We start from the raw sequence: 22,969 nt of genomic DNA, 5'->3' as shown, positions 1-22,969 counted from the left end.
GTCCTTGATATTTTGCCAATCGATTTTGACATCATGATCACTCCTTCCCAAGTTAGCCTTGTCCTCGAGGTTTTGCTGAAAAACTTTTATGTTGCGGTCTTCAGGGTTTTTCCCATCTTTTCCGCTTCTTCAGGAACTGTAGCTTTAAAGAGAATGTTCCTAATAGCAGTTTGTGGTCAGAGTCACAGTCTGTACCAAGCCTAGCCTTAACATTCTTTATGGAAGTCCTCTATTTCTTTATGATCAGCACATAGTCAACCTGATTTTGATATTTCTTACTTAAAATAAGGTAAATTCCAATCTAGTGTTGCTAGGGAGTTTGAGATATTGAGGATGGAATATTTTGGAAGCTATCAGTTGCTGACCCTAAGAAATCTGCATGAGAAATCAGAAGTTATTTAGAAGAATACCATGGACTGAATCTTCATGTTTCCAACATAAAATGATGTTTATCAGCTCCTAATTTAAATGATAGATGACTTGCAAGGAAACCAGTGATCAGTCCAAAAATAGAGAGGTCTGGTTAGAGTTTGCAAAGAAAATGTCACATGGAAGAAAGGTTGGTCAAAGGTCCTAACAGACTGATGAAAGTGAGTTCAATCTCGTCTCATCTCAGGTATAAGGTATATTCGCCAACCAACAACCAGAGAAACAATATACAATACCAAGTACCAAGCATTAAACACGGAGGTGGTAGTATCATGGTGCTGGATTGTTGTTCTAGACATGGAATTGGTCCTCTCATATGAACAAACAGGGTAGTGAAGGTTATATCTATCATGACATACCAGAATGCCACATGACACCACATGGAGGAAGAACATGCCTTGAAATTGTATATTTCAAAAAGACAAGGATCCATAGCATTCCTTCAGCCATGAGAGGAATTTGTTTCCAGAGAAAAAAATCAAAGTTTTGGATTGACCAAGCCTAAGCCCAGACCTGAACCTCATTAAACACATCTGAGAGAAATTGGACTGATGAGTATATTGCAGGAATAACTAAATTAAGGATCAGTTTCTTGCTGCTTTATAAGAGGAATGGACCAATCTTTCATCTGTACTTCTACAGAAGCTTGCTGATGTGCTGCTGTTATCAGTGCTCATAAATATACAACTTAGGACTAAATTTGTACCTCAGAATCTGAAAATTTGTTTTTGTATTGATGTATTGTTCTATCTACAAAATACTTTTGATCCATAAAATACTGAGTTTACTTTGTAAGGAAGACAGTTATGTTTAAATAAGAGTTGTGTTAATACTAAATCGATCACAAGTATACGTGTGTTTACGTTGGAAACTGATATTTTGTAATTTCAACTGTTTTTTAACCTCTTCAGTGGCACGCCCGAGAAATTCTCGGGTGGCGCATGCCTGCCCATAACGTCACCGCCCGAGAAATTCTCGTTTAGCTGCAGTGTTCATTTCGCGATCGCCCAATAATTTCTTGGGTACTCTAATCGTTTGGGAAAATGTTTTCAAGTATTCTCAACAGATGGCGGGAGGATTTCCAGCTGTATTCACGTAGCGTCTGGCTTAAAATATGCCTTATCTTCTCTACTTTACATATACAACCTCTGGCCAGCTGACGAGGTAAACAGAAATGGCGAGCGCGAAACGGAAGAGAAGTTTGTCTGAAGACAAAATAAGGAACTACATCAAAGATGAATCACTAAGTGACATTAGTATTTCTGATAGTAGCTATAATGATTCTATTGATTCTTCAGATGATGACCTTAGTAATTCTAGTGAAAGTGAAGAAGATATTACGTCAGACGCTAAGGTGATGGTAGATGTTGAATATACATTTGTTTGGAAAAAGTGTAAGCCTGGGGATAGTGTGCGACCTAATATTATTCCATTTACGGGAAATCCTGGTGTGAGGCTTAGCTTATTACCAGAGGTGAGTGTGATTGACTGTTTTGAACTGATTCTAACAGATGAAGTTGTAAATTTGACAGTGACCGAAAAAAATTTGTTGGCCCTATGCTAAAAGTGCATTGAAAACCTTGTAAATAAATCTCCGCATGGAAGGGTACAGTTTTGGAAAAAAGAAGCTCTTACAAAATTTGGCAATTTATTGCGTTAGTATTGCTGATGGGAATAATACAAAAGCCTGAAATAAAAATTCATTGCTCACAGGACAGTATAGGCCCTACTCAAAACACCAATATTTTATGAAACTATATCACAGGCCTACTCTAAAAAGTGTAAATAGAGTGTAAAGTAAGTTTTTATTAACCTTGAATAATATATGAATGTGTTCCCTTAATAATTGTTACTCATTCCTTGCTTCCTAAAAATAAATAAATTCCTCCGAAAAAACCTCACTTTCTTGGCACAACATTCTTATAAATAAAATACTAGTATATTCAGCCAAAAAAATTAATGCAAACCCACCACTTCTTAAAAGAGTTAAAAGGAGATGACCTGCAATTATATTGGCAGCTAAGTGAATAGCTACCTTCACAAACAGAAAATGTTAAAAAAACTATACTAAAATACAATTCATAATCAAAAAAATTCAAATATTAAAGGGAGATTTATGTATGTTGTGATTGTGTTTAAATAGTTTAAAGTAAAATGTTGGTTTCTAAACCTCAAATAAATTCAAAATTCTACCTTAAAAATTTACATTCAAGTCTATTAAAAATTTACTGCCACCGAAGGGGTTAAAATAATTTTGTACAAGAGCTACCCACAAAATACTTCTGAGCACTACTGTACCTTCAATGAACAACTGCGCTGAAGGGGGAAGAGCAGACACAAAGTTTACAAGACATTCAGCTTCTGTTACTTGTGCACTATTTTATAAATTCCAGAAAGGAAGGTCTCAATTAGCAAAATGCTTTTCTAGACCGATAAGCAAGAAAGTGTTTTGAAGAGATACTAATGATAGGTTCCAAATGGTGTCAGACAAACACCATAAGCTGTCCATCTCTAAAGTATTTGAAAAGCAGCTTAGAGTATGCATTTTATTTATACCTATTTGGCACCATAAGCACACTTTTAAGAGACATGGTTTGCATTCATATTCACACTGACTGTGTCTCAATAGCGCGATATTCCTCGAGGTTATTAGGCATTTTGAAAGCTTGGGCTCTTTCCATGGCTTACTATTAGTAATCTTACATTTTTGGCTGTTCTCAGGGTAACGGGTGAAGACCTCAATGGCAGCAAAAGCGGAGAATATGATTCGGTACGGTGGAGCTGGCGGAGGAGGCAACCAATTCCTGTGGGGGTAGTACAGATGGAACCCACTGCCTTGTGGGATGAGGGGGGGATCCTCAAAGGCTAAGGGAGTAAACCTCAAAAGAAAATCCTCAATTACGTTAGGCCTAGCAAGCCAGTAATAGAGCTTATTTGTAGTTGCTTTCAAAATACAATAAGAACGTATTTATCAACTAAATTAGGACGCCAGCATGAGCAGACTCATGTCAGGGATGATGGTTTATGGCCTGATGATAGACAAGAGTGTTGCAAAAATCCTGGTGGAGACTAATATGGATTGGGACCATCAACTTACTCAGTCTCACAGGAAAATGTGAAGAACTAGTGGACCTCATGGAAAGGAGGAAATTAATGATACTGGGGCTGAGTGAAACCAAACAGAGAGGGAAAGGAATGAGGAAATTAAGAAAACAGTATACACTGTATTGGCATGGAAATGACAAAGAGATGAGGAACGGTGTCGGTTTCATCATGAGTAAAGATCTAGGAGGAGTCGCTGACAATCAGTATGTTAGCGAGAAAATAATAAAGGTGACTGTGCATTTAGGGAAAGAAAAACTAACTCTGGTACTGGTATATGCACCTCAAACTGGATGCAGTCAAGAGGATAAGAACCAGTTTCTTGATGATTTGGAAAAAGTTAGAGAGAGTAATCATTATAGGAGATCTGAATGCACAGATTGGGACAGATAGAACAGGATATGGGAACATAATGGGACCTCATGGATATGGTGTAAGAAATATAGGTGAACATCTCCTTGACTTCTGTATGAGGAATGGGTTGGTGGTGAAAAATAGTTGGTTCAAGAAGAGACAGAGCCATAAGATAAAACGATTTAGTTGGGATGGACTACAAAAGACTGTAACTGATTATGTCATCTTAGATGAAGAAAGGAGCAGAATGTTAACAGATGTCAGGGTAATACCCAGCAAGAGTCTTGACAGTGACCACTGTCTATTAGTAGTGGACCTGAGAAACTTTTATGTGCCAAAAGTACAGAACAGGAAAATGCCAAAAATCAAAGTATGGGAACTCCAGAAAACAGATAAGAGAACTGAGTATCAGAACTGGATAAAAACCCTGTTACCAAGAGATGAAAGGAAAATGGAGAGGCACAATGGACCAGACTAAGGGACACATTGGTTAAGGAAGCAATTGAAGTTTGTGGAAAGATAAGTATGAAAACAAGGCTGAAGGAAACACCTTGGTGGAATGAAAGTGAGAGCAGCAATCAGGGAAAGAAATATCTTGCAGAAAGAAAGGGATCGGGAGAAAACAATCAATACGGAACCTAAAAATGAATTTTTTGACACTAAATCGGGAGAAAAATAAAACGGATCTTACTAGAGATGAGGCAAAGATCAAAAATCTCGAACAATTATACCAAAACAAGAAACTGGACGTTAAAAGAACAGTTACAGAAGAAAAGACCAAGGCATGGAATATATTCACTCAGAAACTGGAGGGAGACAGCAGAGGCAATAAAAAAACTACTATATAGTATTACCAGAGGTAAAAGGAAGCCAATGAATACCATAAAGGCACTTGAAGATGAAAATGGAAATCTGGTTAGGACAGAAAGTGACATGAGAGAAGTCCTGAAGAACCATTTCAACCACCTACTAAATAGACCAGTTCAAGAACAAAATACAGAACCAGAAACCCAAGCCTACAATGAGGAACCTCCCATCACATGGACAGAAACTGAGAAAGCTTTAAAATCTCTGCCTAAAGGAATATCTTCAGGTGCAGATGAAGGGAATGTGGACACGATAAAGGCAGCAGGCATCCAGGGTATACAATGGCTGCACAGAGTACTAAATGCTGTATGGACAGACAACAAAATACCTGCAGACTGGAGCAAGGACGTTATAATTCCCCTGTTTAAGAAAGGCAGCAGACGAAAACCCACCAGCTATAGAGGAATAACACTGCTGTCTCATGGGCTAAAAATTCTAGAGAAGATCATAGAATGGAGATTGAGAACCATCATTGAACCACAGTTAGAGGAGGAGAAATACAGATTCCGAAGAAACAGATCAACAATGGATCTAATTTTTAGCACCAGCATGCTGATGGAAAAGTATTGGGAGAAAGGTCATTGTATTCCTGGATATAGAAAAGGCCTATGATAGTGTTATAAGAGATAAAATCTGGGAGTGCCTGAAGAAAAGAAATGTGCCTGAACGATTGGTAAGGAAAATTCAAATGTTGTACAAAGATTGTACTAGCTGTGTACAAATTGGGGAAGGTCGATCATCATGGTTTGAGACCAAGAGTGGAGTTCAACAAGGAAGTGCACCGTCCCCACTACTGTTCATCACTGTTATTGACAATATAATGAAGAACATCAAGGAAAAGTTAGGTGAACTGAATAAAGTGGCCTTTGCTGATGATATCATGATTTGGGGTGAAACAGAAGAGGAAGTACAGACCAGACTCAACGTATGGAAATCCCAGTTCCAGGAATATAACCTCAACATCAGTGAGACCAAGACAGTGATGATGGCAGTCAACAGAGAAGAGTGTCCAGCAAGCATAAAACTAGGAGACCACCACTAGAGTGTGTGGATAGTTTTCCTTACCTTGGAAGTGTAATCTCCAGTGATAATTTGGTCAGAAAGGAAATTACAAACAGAGTGCAAAAGGGATCCGAATTCTGCCAACAAGTAAGAACACTTTTTGGGATGACATGATTCCAAAACTAGCCAAACTGATGATGTTTAACAGCTATTTCATACCAATATTGACCTATGGTGTTGAAGCATGCACCCTCACAAAAAGAGATTCGTCATGACTGCAAGCATCAGAGATAAAATTTCTTAGATCCACCATCCAGAAGATCAAGATGGACAAGTTAAGAAATGAGGAGGTGAGGAAAGAAGCCGGAATAAAGACATCCCTATTAGACAGAATCGGTACATCCAGACTATGGTGGTACAGGCATGTGATGAGGATGGAGCCTACAAGAACAGCCAGAATAAATTTGAAAAGACAGGTGGAGGGGAAAAGACCTGCAGGAAGACCCAAAACTTGATGGATGGACATGATCAAGGTTGATCTAGTTGTCAGAGGATGGACAGTGGATGATGTTCTCCATGACAAGTTGTATACTGACAGGAAGAAGTGGAAGAGGCTCATTAACAGTACCTGGGAAACTGGAACTGTACAATGATGATGACGACGATGATATTTTTGGCTGTTCAGTTATTTTTTTTTTTTTTTTTTGCTAGGGGCTTTACGTCGCACCGACACAGATAGTCTGTTCAGTTATAAATGATCAAAAACATAATGCACTCTCTAGGTTATACAACATTTTGAAACATACAGCTTTCCTATTTGATCAGTTCTAGAAAGTAATCATAAAAGAAGGAATTACAAACTACAATAATAAGCCACAATAAAAGACAAATTTATACAACACTATAGAGCAAATAGGGACTAATAAAGAGAAATGGAGAGATCGCTGAAGAATATTGGTGTTATATTGCAGAAATATTTGTACACATGCAAGAAAGAATAAGCCATCTAAAATCTAGTGTAAGATTTTAGTTTGTGTCTAACTTTTAAAGTCAACTTTGCCAATAAATTGATATCTTCAGGTTAACTGATCCAGTTGGTCTAATTTGGTGAGTGGCAGTAGCATTGAGTTAATATACCATACTTAAGAAGGAAATTCAAGATGAGACAAGAGTGTTCTGGAGTATCAAGTGGTTAAGTTTGCTTTTTTATGCAGATTAAACAATGGTGCTTATTGCCCTGTTCGAAGTATCTCTTGGGTTCACCAGCGAGAAGAGGGTAGGCATGGTTGGATAAAATCTAGGAGTTTGGTGGTAGTAATTCTGTACATGAATGTTGTTGAAATTAGTAGACTATTTATGAATCTGAGCAGCTTCTCTATGTAGTCTGGCAAATTAGTTTGACATCCTGACCAATACCTCAGAACAAACAATATTATGGGATTTATATTCTACATATGTTCAGTTCTGACTTTCATGGTTGTTTTAGTTGGCAGAATCATTTTATTCCGTATTTTATGGTCTCAATTTAATCTTGGCTGCATGAATAAGGAATATTGCATACATTAGCAGTTGAGAACAGGTCTCTTGTGTCCTCACTGTTTTGGAGAAATTTACTGGTTTTTAGTATTGTAAATGCCTTCATGTCGGAAAAAATTGTATCTAGTGTTTCCATATCCCTGTTGGGTAGTTTTTATTCATACATTCAGCAATACATTTTCTCGCTTAACACGTTCATTTTTGTTGTCCCCTGCAGAAACGTCTTAACGATGTTTTACTACATTATATAGGGAACAGCACTCTACCATGCCAGCATTTCAGTTGTATATTAAATTTGTGAATTGTCTATCATGTACCACTTTTTGAATCTGTTGACGTGCTATTGTCAGTGGTAAGTTATGAATTTCATAATGCTTCTGTAAGAAAATAATCTCTATACGAAAATGAATTCTGGGTGTAATATATCAGGCAAAAATTCTACCTCAATAATAATTGGTATAAGAGTCATGATCCAAACATCATCCAAAAGCAAAACCAGTGCAAATTTTGTGTTTCAAAAGAGGTGTTGGATAAATTTTTGGCACAGAAGGAAAGGAGACCTGATTTTATCTACGAGTAAATAACCTGAGGTATGCTAAGTTCGAAATCTCTTTTTTAGACAAGCTTTGGCTGTTCTTCACAGTATGGCAGGTATTGTAGTTCAATAGTCAATGTGTGGAGGATGAATAGCAGCAGGCCTACAGAAACATCCTTTTAAATAATAGTGTACCAATTGACTGTGCACTCTTAATGTACTTAAGCTAGTATGTAAATACTTTAGATAACAAGCTCAATTTACTGTCCTAATGTACACTTATTTATATGAATCTGAAAGAAACTTTGGAGACTAATTCCATTCACATTATGTGGGTGTTTTTTCTCTTGTCACAAAATGCAAATATCGTGTGCTGGGAGCCAAATGGAAATTGCGTGAAACATTTACCGGTAGTGGGAATTTTGTACGAGAAACCATATTTTGAAATTGCAAACCATGTGGGTCAGAAGTGAACAAAGACATTTAATTCAGCAAGGAGAAGATCAGAAGATCATTTCATTGTGCATCTATGATTATATTTCTTGCCTCATCATGTATCATTAGAATGACTAGATATGCTGTGGGCAAAAAATTTGTGAGTGTTTGCCACAAATGACATGTAGGATACTTTATCAGAGACTGTCCCTGATAAACCCAAGACAAGCTTGATACCACCACAGAGTAGGACAAGAAGCATCACTGATCACACATACATCTTCATTATAGGCTGTTTTGTCTTTCAGTGTTCAGTCTGCAAGCCTCTGTGAACTTACTAATTGCCTCCACAATCACTCTATTCGAAACTAGCTCTGCAACCTCATTTAATTCCATAGTCTTACTTCTAAATATTTAGAAAGCGAGTCTAACCATTGTAGTCTTGGTTTTCCTTTACATCTCTTACCTTCCATGACCGAGTCCATTAGTCTCCTAGGTAACCTATCCTCCTCCATTCACCTCACATGACCCCACCACGAAAGCCGGTTTATGCGTACAGCTTTACCTATCGGGTGCATTCCTAACTTAGTTTTTATCTCCTTATTCCAAGTACTTCCTGCCATTGTTCCCATCTGTTAGTACCTGCAATCATACTCACTACTTCCATTGATCAATCTGTGTAAAAAACAAACTTAACAACATGTTGATACTGTAGAACAGGAAGTTTTCATACAACAACACAATTTCTTGCATCATCAAGAATTTCTTCCTGCAGTATATAAACTCAATGCAAACACTACCCAATATTCATAGAAAGTCTGATTTGATTACTCTGAAGATGTCAGCTATACTTGCTGGGAAAGTCTGAGGAAACATCCACAGTTTGACACAGCCTAACAACCTGGCTGCTCACTCAAAAGACATCAGGATATGTGTGAAATAAATGTAAGAAGGGATAACTTCCGTGTCAAGGAAAGCTATTGAAATATTCACCATTGTTATTAGTTTTACACAAGAGAGGTTAATCTTCCAAAACTAGTATCATCAACATAAGTAAATTTGTATCTAAACCAATCACTTGCCACTCACTGCCAAGATGGATGCTGCCCTGGAGAAAAAGGACAGCCAAGTGGTCAGCGTGACAACATTATCAGCTGTATTTCTTAGTTTCCTTGACTTGATCTGCTACCTCTCATATTAGACAGCCCCTCAGTTGTTCTCACAAAGCTAATTGGAACCTGTTCCAGCCCTCAGACCATGATTAAAATCCTTGGACTGGCCAGGAATCAAACCCAGAACTCTTGACGATGCAAGAAATTGCATTGTTGTCTGCAAGTATGCAGACATCACTGGGCTGATTACATATTCACTAAAAAATCAAACCAAGTCAAACAGAGTAACAGCCCTGATGGGCCTTGGGCTACCAAGCGACCGCTGCTCAGCCTGAAGTCAACGGGTTACGAGGTCAAGCCAGATTGTTGCGAGGAATCCTCTCGGCTGTTATTCCTAGCTTTCTAGACCGAGGCTGCCTCCTCACTGTCAAACAGCTCCTCAACTGTTCTCACATAGGCCGAGTAGATCACGAACAAGCCTTCAGATACAGGTAAAAATCCCTGACCTGGGCAGGAATCAAAACCAGGGCCTCCCAGTAAGAGGCAGGCTTGCTTTTCCTGGACCATATGGTCTGCTATATATTCACTAGCAAATTCAAATTTATTTATAGCGTAGATGGACACATAACAAATGATGCACAAATCAGAGACCATGATGCACTGCCTCTGTGTTTTGAATGTATCAATTGCAACTCAAACCCAAAATACAACAATGAAAAGACCTCAGCTATGGAGGCCATAAGCAGGCATCAACTGATTTTGTCTCTCTCTTTTTGTTAAAATATTGTATAAGCAGCTTTTAAATTGTCTACAAACTTTGTACTGAAAAATTAACAAAAAACTAAGAAGCAAAGACTAATATTCTGATCTTGGCAATGTTTGCATGCTCAGGGTTTCTTCCTGTATACATCATCACAATGTTATTTTAATAATATTACAACGGAAACAAAAAGCAAATACAGTAAATACAGGATAAATCTTGCCAACAAAGCAGTGTGTATGTCCAATTATATTAACACCTCAAAAACATCTGAAGATCAACTTAAAAGTAAGATATCTTAAATTCAATAAGCTCTGACTCCCACACAGCAAGAATTGATTTATCTATCAAATAATGAATACAATTTTTCCCTGATCTTGTAAACTATGACTTATTTGTTGCTAAGTTAGATAATCCAGAACATATTTACAGCATTATTAAAAGTACATAATGTTTATTGAGGTGTTATATAATGGATATAGTTATTTGAAGGGAACAATGATGCACATTTCTTATATATTTTTCATAATTAGAAATATTAACATATTACTATATCAATTTACCTGTGAGCTCTGCAGCTGAGCCTCCATGCCCTCCAGCATAGATGCCATGTCTATGGACATTGGGGTAGCTCCACGAGGATCCACGGAACAAGGACTTCTGTGTGATGTTGCTGGTTCCTTGCGCCCTATTACAGCATCTGGCTCATCTTCCTTACGCTTCTTACCATGCCGTCGACAAGGTTGCAGTGGAACAGCACGCACTCGAACTTCACAAGGAAATCTGTTAAAGAAAGAAATGTGTAACATTTAACTATCCAATTAAACTAGAAACATCCTGCAAATACAATATAGCGACTAATACATACTTAGAAAGCTTTTCAACAGATCCATCTTTTGTTTTGGCTTCCTGGCCCTCCTTACTGCCAAATTCATCTGTCTCATCCATGATGTACAATGGAAGAACATGGAGTTGCTCATCATCAGGTTTTGCTAATGTTCGATGTTTAGTCAGACTCACCACCTGTAATTCAGATATTTTCATTCAAAATCTCTATTAGCCATTAAAATCAGCTAATTGATCAGGAAGACTATATTAGACTTCTAAACATGAATTACAACGTGTATATAAACATACATACATACATACATACATACATACATACATACATACATACATACATACATACATACACACACAATTTCACTATTACAAGTATACCACAGTATACTGTTAAGCCTTAGGTTCCACATACAGAGCTTCATGCAAGATGTGCAACACGGGAGCGAAATGCTAGCAATATGAAGGTAGGCTACAGGCTTGTTACAAAAGCTGGGGAGAGATCAGGTAGTTTGTGTATTTCCGTGTTGTGATTTGATTACCTACTTCAATGTCCAAATATAATTGGTCTGTTATTGAAAATTATAAATGAGTTATCATTCTTGGTATTGCATCTTGTGCCTTGGTAGGTGTGCTAGTTACCAACGGATGAGCCCAAATTTGCACATTGGGGCAAAACGCTGGCAACCAAGAATGAGTTGGCTGGAAAATGTATAATTTCCAATAACGGACTATTTATATTGGAATTTTGGATTCCCTCATTCAGGTCAATTATTTCAAGTTCTCCGTGGACATCAAAATCTATGTCATACTTCAGTGTTGTTCCGGATTCTTAATCATGTCCGGTACATTGAGTGATAAAGAAGATATGGTTTTCTCTATTATTGCATTGCACTATGGCAGAGGCAAAAGAAATCAAGAAAACACTGGATTCACCCCTATTCAGAAATGAATGTACATTGTAGCCTATTCCTAGCAACAAAAGAAACGAACACATACGATCCCAAATTCTTGGTGTTCCTCTTCTCAACTTCCTCCACGAACTGGACTTCCATACTGCCTGACGTAATGTTTAATCCGGAACACGACAATCAAGTGAACAAGATTACTCACTTCAAGCTCGTGAGTTGCACTGCATATACCTTGTGACATACATTGGACACTTCGCCTCCTATTTACCTCCTGACCACCTGCATGAAGCTCTGTTGATGGGTCTTCTTTACCTAACAGAGGAAGGGTCAACTGAACTAAAAGGTGTACCCAGCTTACCGCTTGCATGAAGCTCCGTGTGCAGAAGGCCTTAAAGTGCTCAGTCTACAAGTAAATCCACCTCACTTCAGCCATGTCTTAAAATCCCATAATAATGGATCCAATTACAGTGCCCATAGTGCTCCTCCTCTTTCCTTTTCTTCAACAGCCAAGTCAGTTAATCCCTCTGGTAAACATACTCATCCATTCATATCACTTTGTTCTAATGATCTTGGTAATCCATACTCAAAAATTCATCTTACATATTACATATGTGTCTTCATTGCAAATACACTCCTCCCATTTCCCTCAGCTGTTCACATCGGTCATCATATTTACCACTTTAGAATCTGTCCAGATAGGAATTACCGTATTTGTGTAGAGAATAATGTAAGGAAAATAGTAATTACAAAAATCAATGCTTTAGTTTTACTTCACTCTGATTTGATCCCATGACTGTACAACCTTCCTGAGAGAATATGAGGTCTATGGTCTAAAAATTCTTTAAAATCTATAATAATGCCATAAGGAAAGTAACTCTGCAAAATACAGAATCTTATAGCTGTTATAAGACTGAAAAAAATCTGCAGGTCCAATGCATTACCACAGAACTGTCTTGATGCTCAACACACTCATTTCCTCAATCAGAGGTTCATCAGAACCTCAGTAATGATACCTGTGAAATGTGACGTTTCCACAAACTACTGAACAAACCCTGGACTGAAAAATATAAGTATGTCCACTATCAGGAAACTAGGAATGAGGAAATGACTGCATGACATTATCAAAGTGATCTTATAATGTTTTGACCACCTTACTTCCTTACTTACTTCCTACAAGTATGGGCCATGAAAGCATCAATGTTAACATTACTTAATTCCTGTTACTGCTGGGTGGAGCATAGGGCACATACAAGAGCTCTCTATCTGACTCAATATTCTGCCACTGTCTTGATGTTCTTCCAGGACTTCCCAACTGTCACCGCCTTTGCCTCCACTGTTTGCCGCCATGTTACCCTTGGTCTCCCCCTTCCTCTAACACCCTGGGGATTCCATTCAAGAGCCAGTTTTGGTATGTTGTCAGGGTCTCAGAGCAGGGTGTGTCCTATCTATTTCCATTTTCTTTTTGTCTGGACTTCAGCCATTCAGTGCTGGGTGCACTCCCACAGTTCTTGATTCGATTGTCCGGCCATCACACTCCTAAGATGGTTCTCAAACATCTGTTGATGAAAGTCTGGACTTTACATGTTATATCTCCAGTCACCTTCGATGTCTCACAACCATAAAAGAGAACAGATTTCACGTTAGACTAAAAGATCCTCAGTTTCAACTTTGTCTTCAGTTCTTGAGACTTCCACAAGGGTCAGAACTTGGCAAAGGCCCCTTTGGTCCTGTTGACCCTATTTTGGACACCTTCATTAGCATCTCCATTTCTAGAAATAATACTTCCTATGTAACAGAAGTGGTTTTGAACACCTAGTAAAGTAATCAGAGACAACTTCAAACTCCTGTGATAGAGGATAGATTGGAGGTCACAAGACCCACAGAGAGAAATTCTTCATGCTGGTCAGCCTAGATTTCTGGACTTACTGACTAAACGCCGAACTCCATTTGTTGTATAGACCTCTGTTTCTTCACATGCTGTCAACCTCCACGCGTGGTATAGATTCCTGTAGGCCTAACTTCATTTTGTTCTAGCTTGTAAAGTTTTAAAGTTGACGAGATGGATATGGTAATCTTTGAAGTTGAAGATATCTGCGTTCCTTCTATGTATGAATCAGCCCAAATCAGTGTTTATTTCTTTCTACAGAGTTTCAAATAGTCTGACCTCCTTCCTCTTGAGAACATATACACTAAAATTTCTGCTGCTTTCAAGTGGATGTATGCAATACTACACAATGTTTTCTTATGTAGATCGATAGTATAAATCACCATCGTTTCACTGATATGCATGTTGACATTATCTGGTGAGGATTCCTATAATTCTTGCAATGCCTTGAAACCTCTTATGACGATACTGCATGGCACACAAGTGTGGCACCAGGTGAGTTCGCCGTGCAGTTAGGGGAACGCGGCTGTGAGCTTGCATTCGGGAGATAGTAGGTTCGAATCCCATTGTCGGCAGCCCTGAAGATGGTTTTCCATGGTTTCCCATTTTCACACCAGGCAAATGCTGGGGTTGTACCTTAATTAAGGCCATGCCCGCTTCCTTCCTACTCCCAGGCCTTTCCTATTCCATCATCGCCATAAGACCTATCTGTGTCGGTGCGACGTAAAGCCACTAGCAAAAATAACAATAATGGCATGGCATGGTGAAGTTTGAATGAAAGAGAAGTAATTAAATTTTAACAAATCAGATGATATCATCACTACACCAGACTGAACTGAGCAAAGCAAGAGTGGACACATAACATACAGAATGGGAGTGCATGGTGTGCAAGACCAAGTAATGGACGATGAAACATGCCAAAGTACGTGCCCTTACTCTCATCAACTAACCATCCCATTAACCTAGGATTTGTGCTAACTTAATCTTTGAACTATTGTTACCGATTCTTCCATTCCAAGTTCCAGAGGCAATGATTACCCTAGTATTCATAGCACTGTAAAACAATCCATATAAATACAAGAACATCGTATGAAAATGCTCTGGTAGAGAAGATATACTTACAACAGTACAGCCATTATTCATGTTATGCAAGTCCCGATGCGAATGTGCACAGAAGTCTATACAAGCAGTGACGCCAGAGAAAGGCCGACCAGGTTTAAATCCTAGTCTGCATTCTGAGGCTTCTCGTTCAAACTGAGTTTGGTTCTTAAATGCTTCAGGTGCTAAGCTCTGATATAGAGGTGAAAGCAATGTGGCCAACACATGCATTCTCTCTTCCACTTCTTGCTCCTGAAAGAAAAATAAAATAATTAAATCACATAAGAAAATATTTCAACATTCTCAAAAATACGAGCATTCTATTTTTCAATATAAATATTTAGATGGAAGTACCACGATGAATAAACAACACAATATGATAATATTAAAGTTGAATTTTTCAAACTTTACTACACTTGTTATTGGTATAAGCAGTTATCTGACTGAAGTACTTTTTGCTATTAGAATGACTACTTTCATTCTAGGAATACCGGTATATTATTTTGACTTTGGACTTTGTTCTATTTGTTGTATTCAAAACAGCAATCTTCAATGCCTCAGTCATTATAATAATGCTTACCTCATTTGTGTACAGTGATATATTCAACATTGAGGTTCATCACCAAACAATTCTTTTTTTTTTTTTTGCTAGGGGCTTTACGTCGCACCGACACAGATAGGTCTTATGGCGACGATGGGATAGGAAAGGACTAGGAGTTGGAAGGAAGCGGCCGTGGCCTTAATTAAGGTACAGCCCCAGCATTTGCCTGGTGTGAAAATGGGAAACCACGGAAAACCATTTTCAGGGCTGCCGATAGTGGGATTCGAACCTACTATCTCCCGGATGCAAGCTCACAGCCGAGCGCCTCTACGCGCATGGCCAACTCGCCCGGTCAAACAATTCTTGCCAATAACTGAATATAGTCTCAAAGAAAACCAATTACTTCAATTGCTTATTTACTTAAAATCAGCAATAGTTTAAAACAACAAAGTTAACTATAATACAGTACTTTTAATTAACCACTGTTCAATGCAGTCATCACAAATTTCGAAATTTAGTTCTCAATACTTTTCAACATTCTCCAAACTAAGCACTTGAAATCTCACCAGGAGTGAAAATAAAAAAGCACATAGATCTGTCGCCAAAAAAATTAATTCATAAATATTCTTACAAAAACTAAGAATTTGAATATATCATTTTAAAGATTACACAATAATTACCTCAGATCGGACTGACAAACGAAACTTCCTGACAGTTTTGCTACGAGCATATTTGCAGCCATTGTAATACATGGACCAAGAACAGCCAAAGGAAAAGGAAGCCCCGCAAGTATCAGGATCAAGGCCTTGACAAGCACATGTTCGTGGTTCGTTGGTGGCACAGCGTCGAGTAGTGGGCAACCCATAGCGATTCAATTTGTGTGTCAGTAAATTGTAGACTCTGTCAGCTTCAGGAGACGGTACCCCTTCCCATGCTACCATCACAACTACAATCCATGATGATGGACATTTATGACCCTGCCGATGTTTGACGATGCACAAGATCTTCTCTTCCAGAGATGACCGACGAATTATCTGAGATAAAAGAATAACACTAATATAGACCACTTCAAACAATAATAACACTGGAATACACTGAAGAACACATTAGATGAAGAATTTCAGATTACAAATAATTTCACTACATTCACATAACGTAACAAAATTACAGTAGAAAATGGTTTATACGTATTTCAAAGGAAACATTTGAATTACAGTAGAACTTCATTTATCCATTTATCAGAGTTGCCAAATATGTAGATCATTACTGGAAAGGTGCCACGCTGCCAGCCATCCCCACTCTGTGACTTTTCACTCAACTTACTTTCATTTGTGAGCGTGATTCATTGTCTCAGTTATCACCAAATAACTGTAGCAAGTATTACTGTATAATGCTGTGGTGGACTAACTACCGTAAAATGTCTTCTACACGAAAATGACAGCCTGAATGTGGCCAGGTACAGCTCACCGTCAAGTGTATGCGGAACCTCGCTGCTTGTAAACAAGTTTCTTCATTGACGTCATTAACGTTGCTGGATATATTCAAGTTACTTTTTTATACAATTGTGTATGACTACAACTAATTGTTAGAGGTTTATACAGTACCTTAATGTGATTCCTATTTGCTGGATTATTGCAAAAACAATAACAATGTGATTTTAGAGTAAACTTTGCATTTTCTTTCTGCCTAAATTTAATGATAAATTCAATTATCCAGATTCCTGTATATCTGAATCATATCCAGCACTCATTTATCTGGATAAATGGAGTTTTACTTATAACTCAGAACTACTTACAAGTAATGGAAAGGAACAAATAAATGCACATGATCAGAACTACTTACAATCAAGTTTGTAGTTCTTTTTTAAGTTCATTTAAGCAAAAAATTAATTTAAAAGAAATCCCTTTGTTCAGAGATTCAAACATTCACAACTTTAACAGTATGATGGACCTTCCTTTATTTTCATTTTCATACTTTTTACTGGAAAATTTCTTTAAACAATAATTCATAAAAATGTATGAAAACATTACTTATTAAACCAAGCACAGTACAAGCATTAATGGCACATGAAAAGTAGCCAATGCCAGTGTATGTGAGGTGCGGTACAGGCAGGAGCCCAATACATAAGAACACTATAATAATCTTACCTTGATGGTGTTAATTCTTGAACTGCTTTATGGCAATGGAATGGCAAATGGTTCAGGGGTGTTCTCTTCAAATGTCACTTAACTATGAGTAATTTTGACATCTCTCAAGTTAATTATAGCAGACTGTTTAATTTCGTCTCTAGCAATTTCTTTCTGGAAATTATTTTCGTGAAGGCTATCTGCAAGCCTGTTCTTCTTTAGTTTCACAGTCTATTGCCTCATCTATTATTTGTAAGACATCAGCTAATCTGAACGTTATGCTACAGTTGTAACTTCTCCTTTAACCTTTGCCCATATTAGCTCAAATAAGATTGTATGGAGGCAGTCTACCAACTTCATGGACCATTTCATTAACTATCCCATCTAATTTATATTGTTTGTGCTGATTTTGAAATGGTGCAATTAACTGAAGTATCTCTGATTGTAACAAATGCTGTCCTAGCCATTCGATTATTCCCGACTTTCTAATGTTGGAGGACGACTGTCCCTAGACGCTTTAAGATTGTGTAAATTCCCGAGAAATTTAATGCAAGCCTCAACAACAATACAAGCCTCAATGGTCCTTTCCATTAGGAATTTTCTATTATCATTTAGTTGCCCACACTTTATTATGGTGTGCACAGAGTTTTTCTTAAAGTAGGATATTGACCTACACAATAATACCTGAGTATTGTTCTATGCAATATGTTTTGTTCGAAGCCATCCAGCCCATTATTTTGCTTTGGAACATTGTATGTTTTTCCCAGAAATTTAAAAACAGGTATGATCTGCTGCACTTTACCACAAATTATGGACTCTGTGTGTACACTACCTACAGTATACCACAAACCTCAACTGTCAGGTCTTGAGTTTTTGAAGAATTTACTCTTGTCCCATACCCAGTAGAGGAAAGCTTTCCAAAAATGTGTACACATTATCTTCCTACCTTGACCATGCATCACTTCTTACTTACAAATTGAGAAAACTCTTGTACTAGCTTCTTTTTTTTTTTTTTTTTTTGCTAGTTGTTTTACGTCGCACCGACACAGATAGGTCTTACGGCGACGATGGGACGGAAAGGGCTAGGAGTGGGAAGGAAGTGGCCGTGGCCTTAATTAAGGTACAGCATTTGCCTGGTGTGAAAATGGGAAACCACGGAAAACCATTTTCAGGGCTGTCGATAGTGGGGTTCGAACCTACTATCTCCCGAATACTGGATACTGGCCGCACTTAAGCGACTGCAGCTATCGAGCTCGGACATTTCTCTACACTTACACAGGTAAAAATAGCAAAGTATACTTTAATATCGTCCTCCCTCTAGCAAACTAATGAATCTGCAAATTGTCAAAAAATTAGGAGAGCTGAAAGAAGTTGTGATTACTCATGTTAAGTACTTTTTTATATTTAATTATTGGTTTTATGTGTTAGCCATAAAGAATGAGCAGCAGATGTAAGACTTTGTCAGAGGGTAGACAATAAATAAACTTTTTAATGTCCACCTATTCAATACAATAATAATGTTGTTATATAGATATAATTACAACATACTAATTATACAGAACTAGTTTCGAAGCATTTTTGCGTCATCTTCAGCTGTACAAAGAAGCGGAATATAGGCAAAATACATAAAACTCATGATAGACCCTAAAATGTGCATAATATAAAACCCTATGATATCTACAATAAAATCAATGACACCTAGTAAAAACTTGTTGAACAAGTAGAAGACTTGCAAGTCAAACATAAACTGAACAGTTCTCAAGTTGATTGATGTCTCTGTGGACATACAGTAGTGAGTTCATTAAATTTGGTGAGCTGTTTACAATAATAAAACACTTTTTGTGTCCATTCAACTACGGTTCATAAACTGCAGAGTCATTTTAAAAATTGTGAATGTTGTTGGATAATAGGTGCAACAGAAATCTTCTGTATCTAAGGCCTATGAGGTGGAAACATATGAATTGCTCCTTAAGGTGTATATAAGATCTATGTTTCTCAGTTCAAATGTGGAACCTGTGAAAAATAAATAAAAACTTCTATTAACGATTCGAAGTGGAAAGTGTTGAGGCTCTACTCAATAATATAAATGTATGCAAGATAAATGTATGTATCCAGCTGCATAAGTTAGTATGGGTTCATAATAGGTTGAATATAATACTTTCTTACATTTCTTCGGGACATCTTGGTTCCACAAAATACCTCTTACACTTTGGTAGAAACTGTTTGCATGTTGTTTTCTTTTCCCAGTTTCCTCGGTTATCTTTCCATCTTCTGCAATCACATTTCCCAAGTACTTGAAATTTTTAACCACTTCCAGAATTTTACCATTTAGTTTTATCTTTCCTCTTCCTTCCTTCCTTCCTTCCTTCCTTCCTTCCTTCCTTCCTTCCCCTTGTCATCACTGGGTTTTACTTTTCTCTGTGCTTGCTTTCATCCCATACTTCTACTTGTTCTGCACTTCTGTTTCATCCTCACCCCATATCACTATATCATCTGCAAACAACATGGCTTTTGTTGCCTGTCTTCCCAATCTCTGTTTAATGCTCTTATGAATTTCATCCATGACTATGATGAATAGTATGGGGGATAGTACACTTCCCTGTGGGAGACCAGTTTCAACTTTAAACCATTTTGTTTTTCCTATACTAGTCTTCACACTACTAACACAATTTTTGTACGCAGCTTTTATCATTTGCACTTCCAAAGTAAAAAGGGAAAGAATTAAGGGAAAAGTTTCAAGAGGATCTGAAGAAAGAAATTCCCAAAGATGATGTGAACAGTGTGGAAGAGGAATGGACATGTTTCGGAAATGGTTTTGCAAAGTGTGCAGTAAACACCTGTGGAAGACTAACAGGGAGGAAACAGGAAAAGGAGATGCCTTGGTAGAACAGCAGGGTAAAGGAAGCAGTTAAAAGGAAACAAATGGCTTGGAGGAAGGGATAGGCAGCAATAGTACAGAGAATTGGCAGAAATATAAATAAGCCAAAAAGGTATGTAATAGTACAATTAGAGAAATGGAAGAGCTGGGAGAGTTTCACAGAAACTGTACAGGAGGATATAAAGGGAAGTAAAAAGGTTTTGTATGGTTTGGTGAAGTATAGTTTACAAAATGGGAAAGATACAAAATTTGTAAAAATGAAACAGAGCAGATATTGACGCAAAGAGATGATATACTAAAAAGATGGGAAGAATACTTCTCAGAAATGCTAAATATTAAATACAGTGAACTGGTAGATGAGAAGGAGCAAGAAGAAACAATGGGGAAAGAAGAAGAACAAGAAAAGGAGATATCGATGTTAGAAATAGAGGAAGCCATACAAAAGATGATGAGCAGTAAAGCAGCTTGAGTGGATGAGGTAACTACAGAAATGATAAAAGCAGCAGGACCAATAGGGCTACAGTGGCTGTATAGATTATTTAGAATAATCTGGAGGAAGAAAGAGATCCCAGGAGAGTGGGGAAAGGGTTTAATTATCCCAATATTTAAAAAAGGTGATAACAAGGAATGTAATAACTACAGAGGGATCACCCATATTGCCCATGTAGCTATTTGAGAGAGTATTGGAAGGAAGACTGAGGAGAAAGCTAGAAGGAGAAATGGAAGAAGAACAGTATGGTTTTAGGAAAGAAAAATCAATGTTTGACCTGATCTTTACATTAAGACATACGAATGGAGAAAAGATGGGAGTTTGGAAAAGACATAGTGATGACATTTATTGACAATGAAAAAGCTTATGACAGTGTGCCCAAACAGTTGGTATGGGACACATTAAGGTAAGTCATCAATTCTTCCAAAAATCAGTATCCAGATTACCGAAATATAATGTAACTATTTATAGATTGGTAATCTTGGAAATTGTAGTAAGCTCAACATCAATTATACTTGTGCCAAGAACTATTAGTGGTTTTACACTAGTCCTGGTAATTTGATTTTTGCTTTTAGCTGCTGCTTATGCTGTGATACACTACTACCCTTATAACAGTAATAAAGAGCGTAAAATTACTTACCCACTTAGCCAAGGGACAGCCCTGTGTCGTTTTGCCCTCTTTACCAGTGTACATCACCTTCTCAATCCTTATCGCCTTGCCTGTGAGACCAGTACGTTTTTCTACATCCTTACGAAGTTCAGGTAGGCTAGGAGCACATCCCAGATGGGTGTAGTAGGAACCAGGCTCTGGAGGACCTATGCACACAGTTATTCGTTCTTATACCAAGAGGGGGATAAAAACAGAAACAATGAACAATAATTTAGGGCAAGGATATAATGGAACAAACATGAAAGGTTTAGACTTCCACAAAACAACAGCTAATATACCAAAATGTTTATATACAGGGTGAATCAGCTAACAGGTTCATCTCAAATGACTCGTAAACCATTAAGGATATCAATAATCCGTTCTCTTTTCAATAATTTTACCAATGGGCTCATAATAGAACTTGCAGTACTTTTCCAGGATGTCAGTACCTGCTGAGATAACGGTACTAACTTTTATTTTAAATGGAATTACACTGCAAATCTGGAGGTGGCATTGTTTTCAAAATTCATCGACTATTTCCCAAGAAAATGTAATGTCTTCCAACATGCTTTGTTCACCAGCGATGGGGCCTATTCAAATGTATCACTAATCAGACAGCCAAGGTATGTGCTAAGTACAGCGTTCCTACACCTTCTTCTGATAAGTAGATATTTGCTCTACTGTACCTGTACATTCACTATGATAACACTGTATTATTTAAAACCCTTTATATTGCCAAGCTGTAAGGCACAGACTAGTTAATGAAGGGCTTCAAGAAACCTAAAATGATGAAGAAAATTTATTAGTGCATACTGACGCAAGAGAGCTCATCACCTTACCCTTGGTACACCCTGACGATGTAAAAGAAATTTTCAATACATTATATGGGAATATAAGTAGTACTGTCGAGCCAATCACACCTAGTAGAGAAGGCACCTGGCTGTACCACCTCGCTTCACACCAAATATTTGGCATGTTTATAAATTAGTACACAACAGGTATCAGCAAGACTGGTGTGTTAAAAGAAAAATATTACCTAATGTTCAATTCCGCATATAATTGGATTGAGTAATCTGGGACATTCATCAAAATCGATAGCACCCAGGTTAAAAGGCAAGATTGATTTACCATATCATATCTTAATCAAACCAAACCGTATGGCGCAAGAGCCACGAAGGGCAATGACCTACCAAGCGACCACTGCTCAGCCCGAAGGCCTGCAAATTGCAGGGTGTCGTGTGGTCGGCACGAGAGATCCTCTCGGCCGTTATTCTTGGCTATCCAGACCGAGCCTTATCATATCCTCCAAACTTATTAATATATCCCCCGATAATCTGCAGAAGACTTACAGAAAATGTTCTTCAGTATCAGCCTTGTTAGTACTGCCTCTGCTACGGCTGAGAGGACTGTTGAGAGGTA

The 22,969-nt window shown here is 37.8% G+C and overlaps 1 protein-coding gene across 1 annotated transcript in view; it reads right to left on the bottom strand.

Moving 5' to 3' along the window:
* Nucleotides 1-22,969, bottom strand: part of Tet (Ten-Eleven Translocation (TET) family protein) — a 568,628-nt gene that overhangs the window by 5,606 nt on the left and 540,053 nt on the right. Inside the window, exons 11-15 of the mRNA XM_068227603.1 lie at nucleotides 21,542-21,717; nucleotides 16,088-16,441; nucleotides 14,891-15,118; nucleotides 11,001-11,155; nucleotides 10,696-10,915 (exon numbers count right to left, since the gene is read on the bottom strand). Coding sequence (XP_068083704.1) covers nucleotides 10,696-10,915; nucleotides 11,001-11,155; nucleotides 14,891-15,118; nucleotides 16,088-16,441; nucleotides 21,542-21,717 — 1,133 coding nt within the window. The remainder of the gene's footprint in view (nucleotides 1-10,695; nucleotides 10,916-11,000; nucleotides 11,156-14,890; nucleotides 15,119-16,087; nucleotides 16,442-21,541; nucleotides 21,718-22,969) is intronic.

The sequence above is a fragment of the Anabrus simplex genome, chromosome 1 (genome assembly GCF_040414725.1).
Source record: "Anabrus simplex isolate iqAnaSimp1 chromosome 1, ASM4041472v1, whole genome shotgun sequence".
Taxonomy (NCBI): Eukaryota; Metazoa; Arthropoda; class Insecta; order Orthoptera; family Tettigoniidae; genus Anabrus; species Anabrus simplex.
Note: the sequence above shows the minus strand (reverse complement) of the source record. Positions and strands in the feature narration are given on the sequence as shown.